We start from the raw sequence: 18,647 nt of genomic DNA on the forward strand, positions 1-18,647 counted from the left end.
GCACTGTGAGGCGGACGTGCTAACCAGTCGATCACCGTGCCGCAAGCCATTTAAAATGAATTTTGTTCATTTTCTTTTGTCAAGTTAATCGATGTCTTTGCGCCAGCAGTCCTGCAAGGAACGCTACGTGAAAGACGCCTTCCAGTGGATGGTGCCCTTTCTGCACCGCTGCGAGCGACAGAAGGAGGGCGCAGCCGAGCGTCTGCTGTGGGACTTCCTGGTGGGACTGGCCTGCAGCGACCTGGCCTTCCCGCTCCTCATCTTCCAGCACTCCAAACCTGACGTGAGTGCCACGAATTTTTTTTTTAATTTTTTATAGAAATCATTTTAGACCAAACTAATTGTACATTTCTGGAAATATTTGATCCCTCTTATTATTTCTAACTTGTAAAACTAATTTGGCAAAATATCTTGAAACAGATTTATTTTTCTGAATTAAATACTGCCGCTTTTCATGACCCAGATTCATGAAATCTAAGCAGCGGCGCTTTTTTTTCAACAATTATATTACTTTGTCAATTTATAGAAAAATGAATTAAAACTCAGCATCAAAAAGGGTTCTTGACAAATTTTGTATTATTTTAAGATCAAATCGTTTGTGATTCGTTTCACCAAGTGTTCATTTGCATTCATTCATTTTTTTTCCTCTCTTTCATCCAGTGTGCGCAGAAAGTAATCGGGGACCCCGACCAGCTGATGGCGGTGGCGCTGGAGTGCATCTATTGCAGCGAGAGAGACGACCAGCTCAGCCTGTGCTATGACATCCTGGAGTGTCTGCCTCAGAGAGGCTTCGGGTAAGGCCAAAAAACAAAACCTGGCCCGCTTATCTCTCATTGGCTCCACTCTGTTCTGCTCGCTTTCCACTTGAGAGACCGCATGCATTTTAATAGAAGCAACCAGCACCCCCCCCCCCCCCCCCCAAAAAAAATCTGAAAACAGTGAGGCCGAATACATTACAGGACTTTTTTTTCTTATTGGATCATGCTCCCTGTGTGCACCTTGATCCTTATATGCTGTCACATGTCTTCTGTACAAGTGATCAAGCTTTTGCTGCCCCAGATGACAGCAACTCAAATGCATTTTTCCCGATATATTGACTATTACAGCACCGTTTCATTCGATGCGTCTGACTCGCTGTCATACACGGGATACCTTTTTTAAGAGGCTCTTATATACTGAGCACTTGTGCTTTTGCTTTATGGGGAAAAGAGATGCGCAAGTGCTTTCTTAAGGGAGACGAGGACTGAAGGGGATTGAAAGGTGGAATGAGTTGTGCTCAAATAGAACAGACAATCTGCGACATAAAAAGCGGGCAACGCACGCACACACACATGCTAGGGCTAGTTGGTCCTGGGTCAACTCTCGAGCGAGTGCCGCAGCAGCCTGACCCAGAATCGTCGGCCTGGAGGCGAAGCGTCATGGGGGTCTCTTATTTTTAGGTTAGCCTCGTAGCGGGCGCAGAACAGGCCACAGTATTCAATTGAAACATGTTTCCAGCTTTCTGATGGACAGGCTCGGCTGAATCCTTTATACCGAAAAATCAGGGCAGGTCGTTTCTGAGGCAGGCAAGAAACACGCTTTTGGAAAACAAACAAAATGAATAAAATCTACTGCTAAATTGAAATAATTGAATCTAACTTGGTGTAAGTAGTAATGTACAACCATTAAAATTGTAAATTCATGCAAATTTCCAACATTTTTGCAATAGAAAAATCTGAACTTTTTTCCATTTCCTCTGCCCCCCAAAAAACTATGACAAATTTAAATTCATAATTCATTTAAAATTTACGCCAAGCCAATAACCTTCATGAAGTGGGCTGCAAATGGTCCCTGGGCCAGATTTTGGACACCCGTAAATTCACTTTCAAAAAATCCTTGAAAAACAATGCTGTCTTTCTAACTCTCCAGGCCAGAGACGGACGTCACATCATCTCTGCACGATCGGGTGGACAAACTGGAGAAGCACCTCAGGTAACGCCAACCTCATTTCTTCCCTGATACAGCTGAACTTTTTTTTCCCCACCTAAATTTAGTCTGGTTTTTGTACATCCTCTTATTTTTCTTACAAAAAACAGCCACTCATCCAAGGCATTTCTTAAGTCAGGTAGGTTCATTGGATGGCAAGATGCCTTCCGCTCTACCAGCTTTGATCGACACAAAAGCAGTTACACTCAGGCAACATCTGTGAAACACATCCTCTCAACAAAAAACACTTCAAAATAAAAGCTTGCAGTACAATAGATTTGCAACACTATCTTTGACCACATGGTGGCTTCTTGAGCAGCTGCATGCAATGAAGCAGCACAAAATAGTTTGATTGCTAAACAATCCATTTCGGGTCGGGCCGAGCCGGGCTTCTCTCTTGCTGACTTTTTAAAAATAAATATATAACAACGCACTGTGATGTTGCTCCCCAAACGTCACAGTGCGCTGAGGCGTTTCGAGTCCGTGAATAGTTTTGGCCACGTGAGACCGTGGTTCGCAAAAAAACAGAAGTCGCCTCATCACAACACGTACTGTACTAAACTCTTGCAATGACAATTCAAAGAACTCCTTCCTGTCTCTGTCTATTATCCACCCGTCATTGTTCTTCTTTGTCTCGCCGCTTTTCTGTCTTAAAGTGCCGCGCTAGATTCTTAAGGACGTACTGCTGCTGTGGCCTATGGCCCAATTTTCAACGGCCTTAAATTTTTCCCGTCAACTCTTAAAAAAATCCGTCAATGATGGAAAATTGTCGGTTAATGGAGCCTCTGCAGAAACAGAAATGTAAATGTTTAGACAGTCTTGTTTAACTTAGATTTCGTTACAAAAGACAGGTTTTAATTTGTTAGCATAAATCACCCCTCCTACTCCTGAGTCCTCACAAATAAAATATGAAATTTCGGGTTTCCTTCGGGCTCGGGCCTGCAAAACAAGTAAATTGGTCGGGCTCGGGCCGGGTCGGGTCGGGCTGGATTTTTCTTGTCCCGATCTTACCTCTACATCATATGACCAATGAAAAAGTCTGTTCAAATGTTTAATATATTAACATTCTTCTGTTTCGAATCGTCACTTTTGACAGGAGGTTGCGCCACCATGTCCTCCGGGTAAATGGATATATTGGATTTTACATCATCTCCAAAGGGAAATATTGCTTTGGATTTTGTGCGATTTGGTTTTAGTTAAGATCAGGAAAAGCGAGGTTCCCCCCCACCCCCCCAAGTAAAACCAATGGCAATCATGCAGCAATTGAGATGTTCGCTTTGGAGTGATTGTCGCCTCCCCTCATCCCCTCATAATGGGCCTCTGATGGAGAACAGCAACCGCAGTCATCACACGCGCACGCACAGACACACGTGCAGAAATATTTCAAAGCGGCAGCAACGGTCCCGTGGCGTTTCAACGGCCTGGGGCGTTTTTCGATGCTGCGGTTTAAAATCACCAACATGTCGCGCTGCTCTTCTTCTTCATCTGCTCCTCCTCGATTCCCCTCAGGGTGAACCCCTCAACGCGCAGCTGTGATGGGGAGGAATGAGGAGGAGGAGGACCTGTGGGGAGGGCAAAGGGTGGCAGACTGAAGGGGATGCAGATGAGGAGAGGAGGAGAAGGAGCAAGTCGGCTTCATGGTTCAGTGTTGCCGTTTCTTTTTTAAACATTTTCTTTGGGGGGGAGGACTGTGTGCTGCTTATGTAAATTAGCCAACACTCTCATGTTACGTTAAATTGGAAATGCAGGTTGGCTCCCGCATTGATTTTCGAAAAACAGGCGGATAACAAAATATTTGCTTGGTTTTATGTTACACCGAAGACACCTCTGATGGGAAAAAAATGTGTTGGAATGAAATAGCTCATAATAGTAACAGCTCATAATATCTTGATGAATTCGCCTCACACACTTCTGAGCCCGTTACAGCTCATTTACATCATTTCAGTGTGGCTGCTTTTGAAAACCTGGCCCCCTCAAAGACACTTGCACTCGGCATCATGACGTGGCGGGTGTGTCTATCATGAGTAGACCCACAAAAAATCTCAAGCAGCCATCCCCGAAAAGACAGAAAGTTTACCATTTAGGTTTATAGTCATCATTTTGGCATTTTCCAAGAGTCATCATGACAAAATTCAGGAACATGAGTTACCCCACAAAAATCTTTTTGAGAACCCATGCCTGAAAACACAGAGAAAGCCTTCCCATTTAGTTGGAAGAGGCCATTTTAAGGGTCCGTCTCAATTGCCAAAAGAAATCCTGAATCATGTGTACGTTTGTGTGCACGTGTACTTTCCGTACAAACTCGAAGAGCAAAACACTAGACGACTCAGATTGTACGTTTCCAGTCTCCACCCTGTGAGATGCTCCAAAAGAAAGCTGTTTTTAGCTGCTAATAAATGCACAGCGAAAGCTCGTCGCCTCGCGCGGGCTTTTTCGGTCTGGATTTGCTGGCGTCAGGATAATGAGCAGCCTGGATTTCACCAGTCAACCTGTCAACTTGTTTTACCTGAAGAGCGTACGTGTGACTTCCAACTCCATGCTTGCGTTTGCAGCGTGGCCGAGGTTCTGGAGAAACACGGGCTGCAGAAGCCCGTTTCGTACGTCAGGAACAGTCAGAATACCCCAGAGGAAGCCCACCAGCTCATGGTCAAGCTGTGCCGACACACCGGACGCAAGTACGACGCCGCGATGCAACGCTCGCTGGCCCGCCTGCGTGATTATCAGCTACCATATGAGATGTCACACAATAACCATGCTCATGTTTTAGTACTGTGCTTTTGTGCTTTTGGATCTCGGGACTGATTATATGGATTAAGGTCCCATCGGAGGTAATTAGTTTGGAGCTCATATTTTGTGTGCAGGAAGCCTGCAGTGGGCGAGTCCCTGTGGAGGGGTCTGCTGCAGGATCTGCTGGACATGCAGCAGAATGTCTACACGTGTCTGAAAGCACACACATGCCACCAGGTGCAATGGAAATAATATCCAATTAAATGTGATGATGAAGAATCGGTTCATTGCTTTTATTTTTTTGCAGTATTATTTATTCAAATCTTTTTTTTGTCATCCAACTTTGCCTTTTAAATCCGGATTTATCTTTTCCTGCCAGTTTGTATTTCATTTTTGAACGTCGTATATATTTGAAAATGTTTGTTTAAATGTTTTATTTATTTGGTATTTGTTGAATTTATTTGAAAAAAAATGTTTTTTTTTGGTCTGTTCGTTTTTATGTTTATATCATTTTATTCAAGTTTCTAACATGTAAATGTTGTCTTTTTAATTTGAAATTTCTTCCCTTATTTTTCATGTACAATTCCAAATGTTTATCCAAGTTTCATATTTACTTTCCATTTGACTTTAAAATTTAATGTTCCTAAATTGCGTTTTCAGCTTAACTCGAGGTTTTTTTGTTTTGCTTTGTTTTGTTTTTTTAGTGGAGCACTTGAGCAGCAACCCCAGCCGGAACTAAGTGTTGTAGATAAATGCAAATCGAGCACAAGACAATTAAAGATAACTTAATTCACATCAACAATAAAACGGTAACAAAGTAAAAAGAATACAAATAAATAAGAGTAAAAGGAAGAGTCCAATCTTATGCTGTGTTAAAAGCCAAGGAAGTAAGAAAGCTTTTTCTAAAATGCAATTCCAACTTTGACTGCAGATCTTTGTCGAGTCTCTGCTGTGCTCCAGCCGGCTGGAGAACGTGCGTCTGGCGGGACAGCTGATGCACTGTTCCACGGTACGTTTGCGCTTCCCAGCGGAGTCCGTTTTGTGAAGCGTGTCTCGTCATCCCTTGGCTGTTCCCAGATCAGCCAGGAAGATTCTGTCGGTGGGTCGTCGCGTGGGAAGGGCTCCGCCGTCAAGGTGGCGTACGACAGCAGCGTGGAGTTGGTGCTGGCCGCCGCCAGGGAGTACTTCAACTCCTCCACCACGCTCACCGACCCCTGCATGGGACTGGCCAGGTGAGGCCTGCGCACAAATCCATTGCTTCCTCGTGTTTGGCAACAATCGGCCATTGTAGTTTTTGCACCAGGTAGACCTCAGAAGGTTTCGATTTGTTTTCCATTTCCTTAAAAAATATTTCCCGGATATTCCGACTCGACATTAATTGTCTGACACAAATCCCAAAATGCTTTTGTGCAAATAAAGTATCATTGATTGCACAGACCGAAATGGTCTGAAGCCCAATTATATTTATTTTTTTCAATCATTTGTTTTCGCCCCTGCCCCCCTCCCCTTCTCTCTCTCTTCTCACCGTCGGCGTAATTACGCGATGGAACGGCCCGGCAGCAAGAGCGCCTCATTTGCGTACTAAGTGGAGTGAAGTGGGAATGTTGTTTATTCCGGCAAAGCGCGCGAATCTCGGAGGCACATCACATTCATCTGAATAATGTTTGATTTGGCCGTAATGAAGCGGCTCATTTGGCCCTGCTACAAAACGCACTTGGTATAATCGCCGCCTTTTGTTATTGACGTTGCAACCCCAATAAACATACAGTGCTCCCGCCCCCGCTTTCATTTTAACCAGCTTTGCCGACAATCGTGAAAATCTGCCTCCCTCACCGAAAAGCTTGAGGATTGCCCATAAATGCTGCAAGATGGCAGCAAAACACAACCTCTGAATTAAATGAAGCTCCTCACCACACTTTGTCATAGTTCCTTGTCACCGGGCTTCCGCAGAGAGAAGACATGCCTGTGAGTGTTTGTATGTGTTGCTGCTCCATGTGTGTTAAGTAGGAGCTGTATTCCAATTATCCTGACATCGATGTCGAATTTCTGTCAGCCCATTGATGGCTTTTCACATATGCTCGCATTACGGGTGCGTGTGGAACGTATCCCCCCCTGGGTTGACGTTATTGTCTTAGGTGTGGGTGTTGTGTCCTTCAGGGCATGTCTGCAGCTGATCAGCGACTGCCCGCCGGCCGTTCAAGAGGAGCTCGACCTCATCGACGCCCTCAGCCTGCTGCATGACTTTGGCGTCAACATCCTGCCGCTACAAGGTAAAAGCCATCTGCTTTATGGGGAACTTTGAAAATGGCTTCACCCAGCACAGTGACAATCAAACGGCCAGACAAGTGGCTGCTGAGCTTTTCGTGCCATCAGCAGGTTGCAAGAGTGAGTTGTGTCCACACTCACGCAAACGCTGAAACGTACTAGAAACCGTTTGCCCTTCTGGTTGTGATACATGGTGGATTTAAGAACACGTCTTCGATACTGTCCTTCATCTGGACTTGTTGCAGAAGATTTAGCTGTAAAAGTAAAATCATGCCGAGGGAGGAGTCTCTGCTGCACCAACGGAACACGACGGGTAATCCGCCATGTTCTCAGAAAAGTCGCGTCTTGGATTGAATGGAGTCAGAGCTCCATCTAGTGGACAAATCCAGCAAGCGTGACTCTTAACACTGAACCGCATTTGCTGTTTCGTTTGAAAGTGTGACTGTATTAGCATTCAAAAACTCCGGACAATTAGGATTATTTGAAAGACGGCAACTGCGGCCGATTAGGAATATTTTAAAAAGGGCAAATATAGACCGATAAAATTGCTCATTTTTCTATTGGACTAACATTTATATTATTACATACCTGTCCCCATCCCTCACCTCGTCACTCACCTCGGAACCCTTTTCTCCTCCTCTCTTATGCCCCCCTCTCAGTAAACCTCTTTTTAAAATTTTTTTTATTCCCACCCGAGTCGAGTTCCATTGCCAAATAGCAGGACAAAGGCGACACTGGGGGAGAAAGAAAAGGTTGTTTGTGTAAGGTTATTGTACGACTTTTTCCATCGCTCGGGGCCGTGCCATTGTGGCGCCTGTCTTCTGTTTAAAAAGAGGAACATACATACACACGTTTTTATTTTATTTTGTTCTCATCTAAAGCACACACGGAGGTGCTGAATGGAAGGATTTGATAATAGATGAGCTCTTTCAGCATCAGGTGATGTGTGTGGCACCTTCCACACAATTACGGAATTCATTTTTGTGCAAGGCCCAAAGCATTCTACCGTTGCTGCTGGCGACTTACAAGTGGAATAACCGCTTTAAAAAAACGTTTTTTTTTCCTGTTGTTCCTTGCCTCTATGTTCAAGCTATAAATGTTAAAAAAGTAATAATAATTGTGTTAAAACTATTTAAGTTGAACCTACCTAACCTTTCAATTTATGGTGTTCCTTATCTCCACATTAAAGCTAAATAAACATTTGAAAGATATTCAAATTAAAAATATTATAATGAGAACTAAATAGATGGGGTGAAAATATTCACATGAATGCTACATTTAGGAAATGTAAAATGTATAAAATGAAAGCATTGAAAACACTAAAATGAAACGAATGTTGATGTTATTCTTAAACATTTTTTACTTTGATATTTTCATTGATGTTGGTATTCTCATTTCATTTTATTGTTGCCTTACATTTTTCTCACAATTTAAGTGTGTTGGTTATTTTTGAAAATATTTTCTATTAATTAAAAAAAAAAACTAAATCTTTTTCATTTGTTCATTTTCAATGGTCAGATTTGTATTAGCACCGATTGCACTTTGGAAATGTTCCACCCATTTGTGTTTTGGAAATGAGTGTGTGCCTTCCTGTCTGAGGTTTTGCCTTTGTGTCCCGCCGTGCAGTGCGTCTGCGCTCCGACCGGCTGACTCTGGTAAACGAGTGCGTCACCCACTGCGCCACAGCCTACAAACAGTCCACCACTCTGCTCAGTGTGGCGTCTCTTCTGCGAGTGGCAGGTACTTTGGCTTCATACTCCGCGCGCCCGCCGGCCCACCTCATCGTGCTTGGCTTAGCCAACATGCGTCATTCACATGATCATTAGTACAGTAACTTCACTAAGCAATGCAGCTGTTTGTTATCGCAGTCGTGTTTCAAATTTGCCTTCACAGCACCAGATGGCTGGCCCTTGATAACAGAAGCAATTTTCTATCCTCTCATTGGTTGTTCAGAGCAATACTTGACACTATTTTCATCTTCAGTATCTGTTTTGTGGCTCCCCGTTGATTGACAACTGAAGGCAAACAAAGAAGGCATAATACCAAAAGTTTTTTGTTTTTTTTAAGTTCATGTTTGATTTAATGGAGACAAAATAATTAGATTTATTTAAACTCCCCTCCCTAACTCCCACTCCCCCCCAAAAAATTAAATTGATATCCCAAAAGACTGGCCTCAGGGCATTCACCACTGACAGCAAGAGATGAGAGGTGGAATAAACACGTTTTCAGATAAAATGTGACGTGGGCTGCTTTTGAAGGATACACAGCTCTCGGACTGCAAATTTAATTTTTAATATTGATTTCTCATCGGCATGGCCACCACAGAAATGATGAGAAGGAAAAAAGGATCATGAAGCATTTGCCTGGCATCCAGGATTTTGGAATGGACATTCAGCTGATGGGGTTTGTTTTTGTTTTTTTTTTTCCCCCTCACCTGAAGTTGGCCCTGAATGACATTGTGCAGACTTGCGTGGATACTTTGTAGTGATGCTCCAAAGAGCCTCCTTGCAGCCTTGTACTCATGAATGGGTTCCCCACATGATGCGGCAAAATTTCCATGATGTTTTAAACGGCGTCACTTGCCCTAAAAACTCATCTTACATTATTCTGCATGGTCTAGTGATGGACTACATGTTCCGACGTCATGGTCCTGTCACTACTGTAGAAACAAATTTCCATCATAAATAGCGGAACCCCATGGATAGCTACTAGTGATGTTCCACTAGGCTCTATGCCAAATCCACAGATTTTTACATTGTGTATGGTAGTCTACATGAATGTAAAAATTCGCTAGCATTAAAGTACATAATTAGCAGTGTTCCATGAAGCTCAATACTTTACATAAATGTGGAGTTGTCAACATTACTTATTTTTCCGGTCAGAAAGCTCGGTAAGATAGATATATTTCAGCACATTCAGATTTAAAGTACGTTTGAATTCCAGTTATGTCATTGCCAAAGGAACTAACCTGGTGGTAAATCAAGCACCACCTCAACATAGACAGTCAAATAAACATTTGTGACATTGTAACAGTAACACAAACACAGCTATTGTTTGACTGGAACTACTCCAGTGGTAATGCGGGTTGAATTGTTTCTTCAGTCATATCGTACTGAGCAGCCTATACAAAAACACACCTTACATCCTCTCTTACACCTTACATCATCCTTGTAAAAATATATACAGTATATATTTTTAGTTGATCATGTTTTGTCATTGATAGAAGAAACAATGCTTGACACCAAAAGCAATCCCGCCAACACTGTGTCATGCAGCACTGATTCCCTCCTTTATGCCTTCTTTCTCCATATTTAATTTGTGCCCGGCAGCGATGAAGAGCCACCGCAGTAACCTCATTTATTGGGGCGGACGGCGATTAATATGCGAACTCGTCGCTCCGACCTTCGGCAGGAGGAATGAGATTTATTGAGACAGATGTTAGACGTGACGAGCAGGATTATGAGTTTGGCGTGTTCATCGAGATGAAGCCAAATAATTTTTTTACAAGCCGCATTTACGTGTGTGTGTGTGTGTGTGTGTGTGTGTGTGTGTGTGTGTGTGTGTGTGTGTGTGTGTGTGTGTGTGTGTGTGTGTGTGTGTGTGTGTGTGTGTGTGTGTGTGTGTGTGTGCGTGCGCGTGTGCATGCATGCCAAGGGGATGATGAGGCCACCCGCAAAGGCCAAGTGTTGACCCTGCTCGCTGAACAAGCCCTCCAGTGTCTGGACTTCAAGGCTTCTTACATCCACTGTCAGGATCTCATGGCTGCAGGTACGTTATTAGCGCAGCGCTAACTAAATTACTAGCTCAAGACACACACACACACATTGTTGCATGATGTTACGATTTGTTGATCTGCTAACAGCAACTCGAAAATGAGCAATTTCTAAAGTTTGCAGAGGTGTCAAATTCCTTGCTTGATTATTTGGGGAAACTTTGTACTTTGTTGAGCCTGTTAGTGGGTTGATGCTGTCAATGCCCAGGGCAGCTTCAAACAACATTTTTTTTTTGCCGTTATGCATTGATGCTTCTTGTATGTTTAAATAACATAAGCATCATCTGAAGACTTAGAATGACTGTGAGCTAAACGTCAACTGAAAATGACCAGTTTGAAGCTTGAAATTTGAAATTGTTGTGTATAAACAGACCGTTGAAGATGAGCGATCTGATCTTTTTATGCTTGTGTTATACTGTGTGGACGTCTTTTATTGGCTTTCATGGTTGGCTGTACCGCTTGATAAGACCTCTTTTCATTGGTTGCTTGGCTATACATTCAGCACATGCAAGAAGACACAGAGAAGAAAGGATGGTTAATAAAATCCTAAAGCGATGATGAGCTTCTCATATGTGACATGATGCTATATATCCTCTTTGGAAGCTTCATTTTTGGATGGATTGAGTCTGTTTTTGACCTTTCCATTGACATGTGCCAGCGTTTTAAACAATTACCCTGCTCGCATCCCGCCTCAGACGGTCCGATTCAAGGTCGACTGCTTTTGTGTGTGCGCCACCCGGAAGCGCGATTACTAGAACACAATATATTGACGTGTGTAATTGTTCCCTGTGTGCTTTACACAATTAGCCTGCTGGGATTTAATGTGATTATGTTTTGTCTGGTCTCGCTTGGGGAAAAAAAAAATAATCGCACTGAGTAAAATTGCTCCAAGGGAAATCGCTCCAAGGGATGCGGCAGACAGTGTGAGAAAGTTGGACATGTTTTTCAGGTTACAGTCCGGCTTGGGATGTTTGCAGTCTGCTGGGCCAATGCGAAGGCTTCACCGACCTGGAAGCCAGACAACAGCTGCTGGCCTTTTCGCTCACACACTGTCCGCCCGACAACATCCACGCGCTCCTGGCCGCCTCCAGCGACCTGCAGACTCAGGTAGAACCCGCGCATGCACCCACAAGAACTTGTTTGTAGTAAGCCAAGTGTTCAGAAAATTTGGAGTGGAATTCTTTGCCAGTCACAAGAAGGAGTCATGCAAACTGTGACAGTTTTTGAGGTGGAGTGAAATTAAATACGGGAGTTTCGGCCACTTTTACACTTGTTGCCAACAGTGCACAATCGGCTGTACCTTAAAAGTAGCCGGTCCCAAGTCCAGTAACAATCTAATCTTGTTACAGTGGACTCATGCGTCTTCCTGGGTCAGCATTTGTAGATTCATATTTGCAATTAATTTCTTCTTTTCTTTGTGAAAGCCATGATCATGTGCAGTTTTTTTTTCTCACCGGCTTATTTTTTATTTATGTATTTAATTATTTGTTTCACCCAGTCCCCCACTTATTTTGTGTTTATTTTCATGAATTTTATTTATTTTGTTGATTATTTGTGCATTTTTGCTGGGGTTTGTAAATTACCGATGAAATCAATTCTGATGACAAGCTGTCGCAGTACCAAAACAAACGTGAAAATATGCTCAAAGAATAGTCTTCTCAGTATAAAACTAAAGGGATGCCCTCCATCTTGTGCTGCTCTTTGTGTTCTGCAGGTGTTGTACCAGGCAGTCAACTACCAAATGGAGCCTGAGATTGCAGAGGGTGTGAGCGAAGCCGATGAGAGCAACTCATCCAAGGTGTGTTTATTTGTATGGATTTGGTTCATAGATTTGACCCCCAAAGTCTCTGATCGATTAGCTTATCTGGCCTTCCGCTCCGAATGTCCTACATTTTGTGATTTCCTACGTTCTTCCTGAACCTTTACCGAGGTGTAAATCCAGTGTTAAGGGTTCTCGGTTCTTTTGGATAATTCATGCTTTTTCTTTTTTTCTCTCTCGCTGACTCTCACCTGGCCGTCAACCGGGCCAACTTTATGATGCCTTGAGTTGGCGTTTAATGTTTAATGACTTAACATGGCGTCGCCTTTTGAGGATGGATGGCTGCTCATCTGAAGCTATCTGCTGTCATTTTGTTGTCCCCTGCTCCTCACCTTTCAAGACGCTCGCGCCCTCCAAGCATCTCCAGAGGCCTCCGAGTGTGTTTAGTCTTCAAAACAAACATCTTGAGTGAGTGAGTGTTTCAAGTATTGATGACACATTCAGCAGCCAGGCCACTCGCCCTCCAAAATATGACTTTTGAAATCCTTCCCCGCTGGGGGTGGGAAACCAGGCACTATTAACTCTTTCACTGCCTTGGATTTTTATAGTTGTCAACTGCAATTCTGCCGTATACAGCCACCGACGTATATATTCGTCAAGTGTGCTTTTCAACAGAAAGATTGTCAGCATGAAAGAGAGTCTACCCTAACTTGTGTCTGGAATTCAAGTTTTTTCAACTGCCGTAATGGCCCACACATCCTGGTGGATGGCGGTGAAGATTCTGTGGTGAATCTCATCTAGCTAGCTAGCTATGTCTTTGTCTCTCTCTCTCTCGCTCTCTCTCCCTCTCTGTGTCGTAACTCTCTCACACTATCTGTCTCTCTCGCTCTCTCTCTCAACCTAACCTACCTCCCGAGCTATACATCTCTCTCTCCATCCTCCCGCTATATTTGTCTGCTTTCAGGCGGCGGGTCCCCATGCGGTGACGGCAGGGGAGCTGCTCCACATGACGACTGCCAAGACCATGGAGGTGCTGGCCACGACAGGTCTGACCACCAAGGCCGTGCTGAACGCAGTGAGCGATCACCGCTGGTGGAAGCAGTCGCTCAACTACCTGCGCCCGCTGCACGTATGTACTGTTACTTAAATGTGTTTTTTTACGCCGTCAATGAAAAAGGCAGGACACAACGCCGGCGCCTGTCATCCACATGGAAGTCTGTGCTCAAGCAGACCCCTCGACTAGACATAAAACCTTTAAGTAGCAATGCCAGGTAATAGATCAAAATAAATCTTACCTTCATGGCTGGCCAGTTCCTTCTGCACTGAAGTATTACAGCTTTACATTTTTTTTAACGGAACTGGTTTACTCAAATAAGTCTTTATTCTCTAAAAAAAAAAAAAAAAAAAACATTTATACTTTCAATCTTGAGGTGACATAACTTGACCCCGCTCCTGCAGAGTCAGGAAGAGGCAGAGTTTTACAACACTTTTCAGATAGTTGAATGTTCAACAGAATTTTGTTCTCAAACTTTCAATTGGTTAATAATGGCCCAAAATAAGGATGACCTTTATGGTATCGATTTTGTGAAAAACAATTAAATTGACCATATTCGGACAGACTAGATTTCTGCTTAACAGTGACGATATTCACGAATGCATAGAATATAATCTATGATGATGATTACGGTGCATCTTTACAGCTTCCGTCATGTATGTACTCTTGAGTTCTTCTTGACTTGCATCTCGGCCCTTGAAAATACGTGACGCGTTGAATAAAGTTGATTTTCAATGTTGTTTTCTCAGGGTCAAGATGAGGCCAGCGAGGAGCGCTCGAGTGAGAATTCCAAACTGGAACGTCAAGGATGTTGCTCTTTCTATCAAGAGCTCATTGACCTTCCCTATGTCGACCCGGTGAGTGGATGCACTTGATGCGACCTGCGTTTTGCTTCTAATTTCAACGGAACGCATTGTGGAAAAGTCACCAACCATAGACAGTCCCTTCTTGTGTCAGTTCTGGAGGACTTTTTACAAAAATCGTAATTTAAAAGGCTGATTGACACTCGTGATCCAAAGTTAGCTTTAGCCTTAGAATTTAGCCTCTCTGAAGTATTCGCTGTAAATATCCCAAATAAAGACATTTATGTTTTGATTCCAATTTGGACTACCAAATTTAGCCTCTTCGTATGTAAATGTTTTTTTAGAACAAGTAATCATGAGATAGAATTAACAGTAGCTAGCCAAAGCTAGCTCCAGCCCAGATTTGTCAAACTCAAGGCCCGGGGGCCAGATCTGGCCCGCCACATCATTTTCTGTGGCCCACGAAAGCAAATCAGAGATGGCAACTTTCATGATGCTTGCTAAAATCTCGATCAAAATTTCAAATTCTCATTTGTAATAAATACGAGTGACACTGTAAGCATTTTCTTGTTGCCAAACCTCTCATGACAGTAACTTAAACAATAGGTGAATAAACCATTATTCTTGACTTTTTAAATGGTTTCACTCATAACGGCCCTCCAAGGAAAACGGTACCGGTAACTAAAATGTGGCCCGCAACAAAAATGAGTTTGACACCCCTGCTCTAACCTTAGCATGAACCATAGGCCTAAAGTTACCCCTGGCGTCTCTAAATTCTCAAATAAAGACACTCACATTTTAATTTCAACTTAAGGAACTTATTTGACTATTCTTGTAAACATTTATTTGGATTTTGTACAACTATCATCAGATAAAAATGCGGATAATGCTCATTGGGTCCAAACATATGTGATAATTATCGGTGTAAAAGAAGCTACGTTCCATTTTTTTTGTGTGTGTTAAACAACCACTGAACATAAACATACACTGTCATAAACAATTAGATCATGCCTGCTGAGGTACACTGCAGTTGTCTACGACCATGTCTTTCCGTTCTTTTTTTGCATTCTGGTTGCGCTTATTATTACCCCTCCTCGCCTCGAGCAACATTCTTAAATTACAGCAAATATGCCTGAGTGGGTTCTTGACTTGAGGCGTTTAATTAAATTTTCTTCCTCCTCCAGATGACTTCAAACAGCTCAAAATAAAAAAATTTAAAAAACGAGGCGGGGAATAAATTAATATTGATTTCGCTAAGTCATTTTAATGCCAAAAGCAATTTGGGAGTTGTCGGCATTAGAGGAGGAAGAGGCGCAACGGCGTATTATCCAAAATGACTTGACATGTGGGGAAAAAAAAACAAAAACAAAGGCGCTGCCACGTATAGTACACAGCCATAACTGTCAACAGAAGAAGTTAGAGAAATAGAAACATTTAAGTAAAATAGTGGAATGACCTTTGATGCTGGGGAAAAAGGAATCACCCTGAGCATTTTTTTTTTCATTTTTATTTTTCAACCGAGAAACACAAAACCTTGTGGATTTGCTCAAAGTAGTTGACCTGAGGTGAAACTGACAAAAAAAATAGATCTCCTCTCATGTCACTTTAATCACCATCTGCAGGAAGCCGGTTGAGCATTTTTTCCATATCCGTGATATCCAGCTTAAGGCCCATCAATATTTAGTGTGTACTTGTGGACCAATAGTGACACTTGAGCTGCAGCTCAAGTATTTGGACTACATTTTCAAAACTGGTTTCCATTTCCGAACGTTTTTGGATTGAATTTGGAATCTGTCCGGCGGCCCGGTAGTCCAGTGCTTAGCACATCGACTTCACAGTGCATAGGTACCGGGTTCAATTCCAGCTCCCTGTGTGGAGTTTGCATGTTCTCCCCGGGCCTGCGTGGGTTTTCTCCGGGTGCTCCGGTTTCCTCCCACGTTCCAAAAACATGCATGGCAGGCGGATTGAACACACTAAATTGTCCCTAGGTGTGAGTGTGGGCGCGCATGGTTGTTCGTCTCTGTGTGCCCTGCGATTGGCTGGCAACCGGTTCAGGGTGTCCCCCGCCTACTGCCCGAAGACGGCTGGGATAGGCTCCAGCACCCCCCGCAACCCTAGTGAGGATTCAGCGGTTCGGAAAATCGATGGATGGATGGAATCTGTACCAATACTTTTGTACAAACTATCAGAAGATTATTTTTTGTAGGAATACTCTTGCTGTTGTTGACCAGTCTTTCATCTTGGGTGTTTTTCTTAGAGTCAAGACGTGTATTCGTCCTACAAGGATGTACCCCCCGAGAACTTTGCCGAGGTGTTGCTCAGGACCGGCAAACTGGCCGAGGCCAAAACAGAAGGGACCACTTTGTTTCCTGCAACAGAAGGTAAATATTAACAAATTCCCCCACGATCCCAAAACAATGCAAAAGTCGATTTTGCATCAACTGTCTGCTTGAATTCACGGTGACGCGCCATCAAAGTAGTCCCGGTTGGCTGCACGAATGGCTTTCGTCCAAAACACAGTCGAAGAGATGGCCTTCAAGACAATAAACACACTCATCCATATTCTCCAACAGATGATAAGATGGAGGTGCCATATTTGGAGAGTGACCCCCCCCCCCCCCCACACACACACACACACACTCGTGACCACATTTGCACACACAGTGCATGTGTGTTGACGAGGCTTTTTCACAGCCGCCTGCGCTGATGAAATCTTAATACATCAGCCGTTCGCTCACCATGTGTACAATTTGGCTCTGACCTTGTTGCGCGAGTGAAAAAGTGTGCGCGCCTGTGTGTGATCTGACTGTGCATCCGCCGTGCTGCCTTTAACATTCACATTTCGCAATGTTGCATTTCATCCGTTCATTTTTTTCCCCACCGTGGAAATGTGGCAAGGCCTGTCCTTCGATCAAAATGCGACTGCTCATTTCAATTTGACACGTGAACGGCAATTTTGGGCGGGTTAATCAAATATTACACTTGACACTACTTTCGTACTCGTCAAATTAATCGGGCAGAGAAAATATGTCACTGTCAACCATGCCTTCGTGCCCCCCGCTCCCAAACAAACACAACTTCGTTTGTTGACCGCATGATTGCATGTTTTTGTCCTGTACGTGTGAAATTAAGATCACCTTTGATTCGCTCACCAATTTGCTTGATGTAACTGCAAAGGTACGTGTACCTCTGTGACTTTTGAACACGGTCCGCCTGTGTTGAGTTTTTTTTTTTTTTTTTTTTTTTTCCTGAGCTGAAATAGCGTAGTCTTTCAAGTCAGGGTTATCTATTGCATTGGGTGTGTGTTGATCCCTCTGGTAATTCCTGTCCCGATGGTATCGCTCGCTTGAGAGAGGCGTGTAATCAGCTCATTGGGAGGTGTAGCTCATTGGAAGCCGCGGGCTCGGCGCACCGAAGCCGATGACGACGAGGAGGAGGAAGGAGAAAAGAAGACTCGTCGTTTTGTCACAGTGGTATATCGCTCCGCCCGTTGGCTGGATGCTAACCTCTGTGCTGCCCTTTTCTCCCACCCCCCCCAAATCCCTTTTACTCTCTTCTGGCTTCTGTTCCATTGACCCGTTTTGTTGCTGTCAGGCTGAAACCTCGTATGTCCAATTTTTTTTTCTCCACAGATTGATATTATTGATCTGTTCCCACGTCATCTGTTTTTACATGAATATTAAACAACAGTGTTGGAAATAACAATTCTCTATAAAAGTCCCGCCTTCTGCCTCCTCTGCCTTGAACAGGGAATTCAACCTCTCTTCCTAATTAAAACGAATAGTTTTCCACATTTTATTCCCCCGTCATTTTATTTTATTTTGTCACCTCCCATCTGACGAGCAACGCCGCTTAGGTTAATGATTCATTTCACTTGCCGCCCACACAACTATCGACAGTCATTGCAATTATACATCCAAACGGTATGCGCATTCTGAAATTCATCAAGAGTGGCCCAATCATTTTGCATATGCTGCAAATGACTTTTTTTTTTTGCCCCCCCCATTGCAATGCACAAAGGCGTTTCAAACTAATTCCACACACACACCGTGATGGAATTGCTTAACTCATTCACTCCCAAAGACGTTTTTAAACGTCTTTTCAGACTTGGTCCAGAATTGGTTGGTACTGAATGAGTTAAGGACACCTTCTCACGCTCTTTTTTTTCTTTTCATTGTGTCATTCCAAAGTGGAACTGCATTCTTGTGCATTCATTCATTCATGATAGCACATGATGACTACATGAATTTCCATTGTATGCTCACCTCCCCCCCAAAAATTTGGATGATCACTCTTAATGAA

The 18,647-nt window shown here is 43.3% G+C and overlaps 1 protein-coding gene across 2 annotated transcripts in view; it reads left to right on the plus strand.

The window, feature by feature from the left end:
- Nucleotides 1-18,647, plus strand: part of LOC147187962 (NBAS subunit of NRZ tethering complex-like) — a 92,651-nt gene that overhangs the window by 31,771 nt on the left and 42,233 nt on the right. For both annotated transcript variants that reach the window (XM_086100779.1, XM_086100780.1), the window contains exons 25-39: nt 110-283; nt 661-794; nt 1,909-1,971; nt 4,518-4,640; nt 4,827-4,929; nt 5,624-5,701; nt 5,770-5,924; nt 6,850-6,962; nt 8,584-8,697; nt 10,612-10,725; nt 11,679-11,836; nt 12,444-12,527; nt 13,453-13,617; nt 14,292-14,399; nt 16,603-16,726. In XM_086100779.1, the coding sequence (XP_085956905.1) occupies nt 110-283; nt 661-794; nt 1,909-1,971; nt 4,518-4,640; nt 4,827-4,929; nt 5,624-5,701; nt 5,770-5,924; nt 6,850-6,962; nt 8,584-8,697; nt 10,612-10,725; nt 11,679-11,836; nt 12,444-12,527; nt 13,453-13,617; nt 14,292-14,399; nt 16,603-16,726 (1,810 nt within the window). The remainder of the gene's footprint in view (nt 1-109; nt 284-660; nt 795-1,908; nt 1,972-4,517; nt 4,641-4,826; nt 4,930-5,623; nt 5,702-5,769; nt 5,925-6,849; nt 6,963-8,583; nt 8,698-10,611; nt 10,726-11,678; nt 11,837-12,443; nt 12,528-13,452; nt 13,618-14,291; nt 14,400-16,602; nt 16,727-18,647) is intronic.

The sequence above is a fragment of the Hippocampus guttulatus genome, chromosome 20, assembly GCF_054856545.1.
Source record: "Hippocampus guttulatus isolate MCC_2025c chromosome 20, RoL_Hgut_1.0, whole genome shotgun sequence".
Classification (NCBI taxonomy): domain Eukaryota; kingdom Metazoa; phylum Chordata; class Actinopteri; order Syngnathiformes; family Syngnathidae; genus Hippocampus; species Hippocampus guttulatus.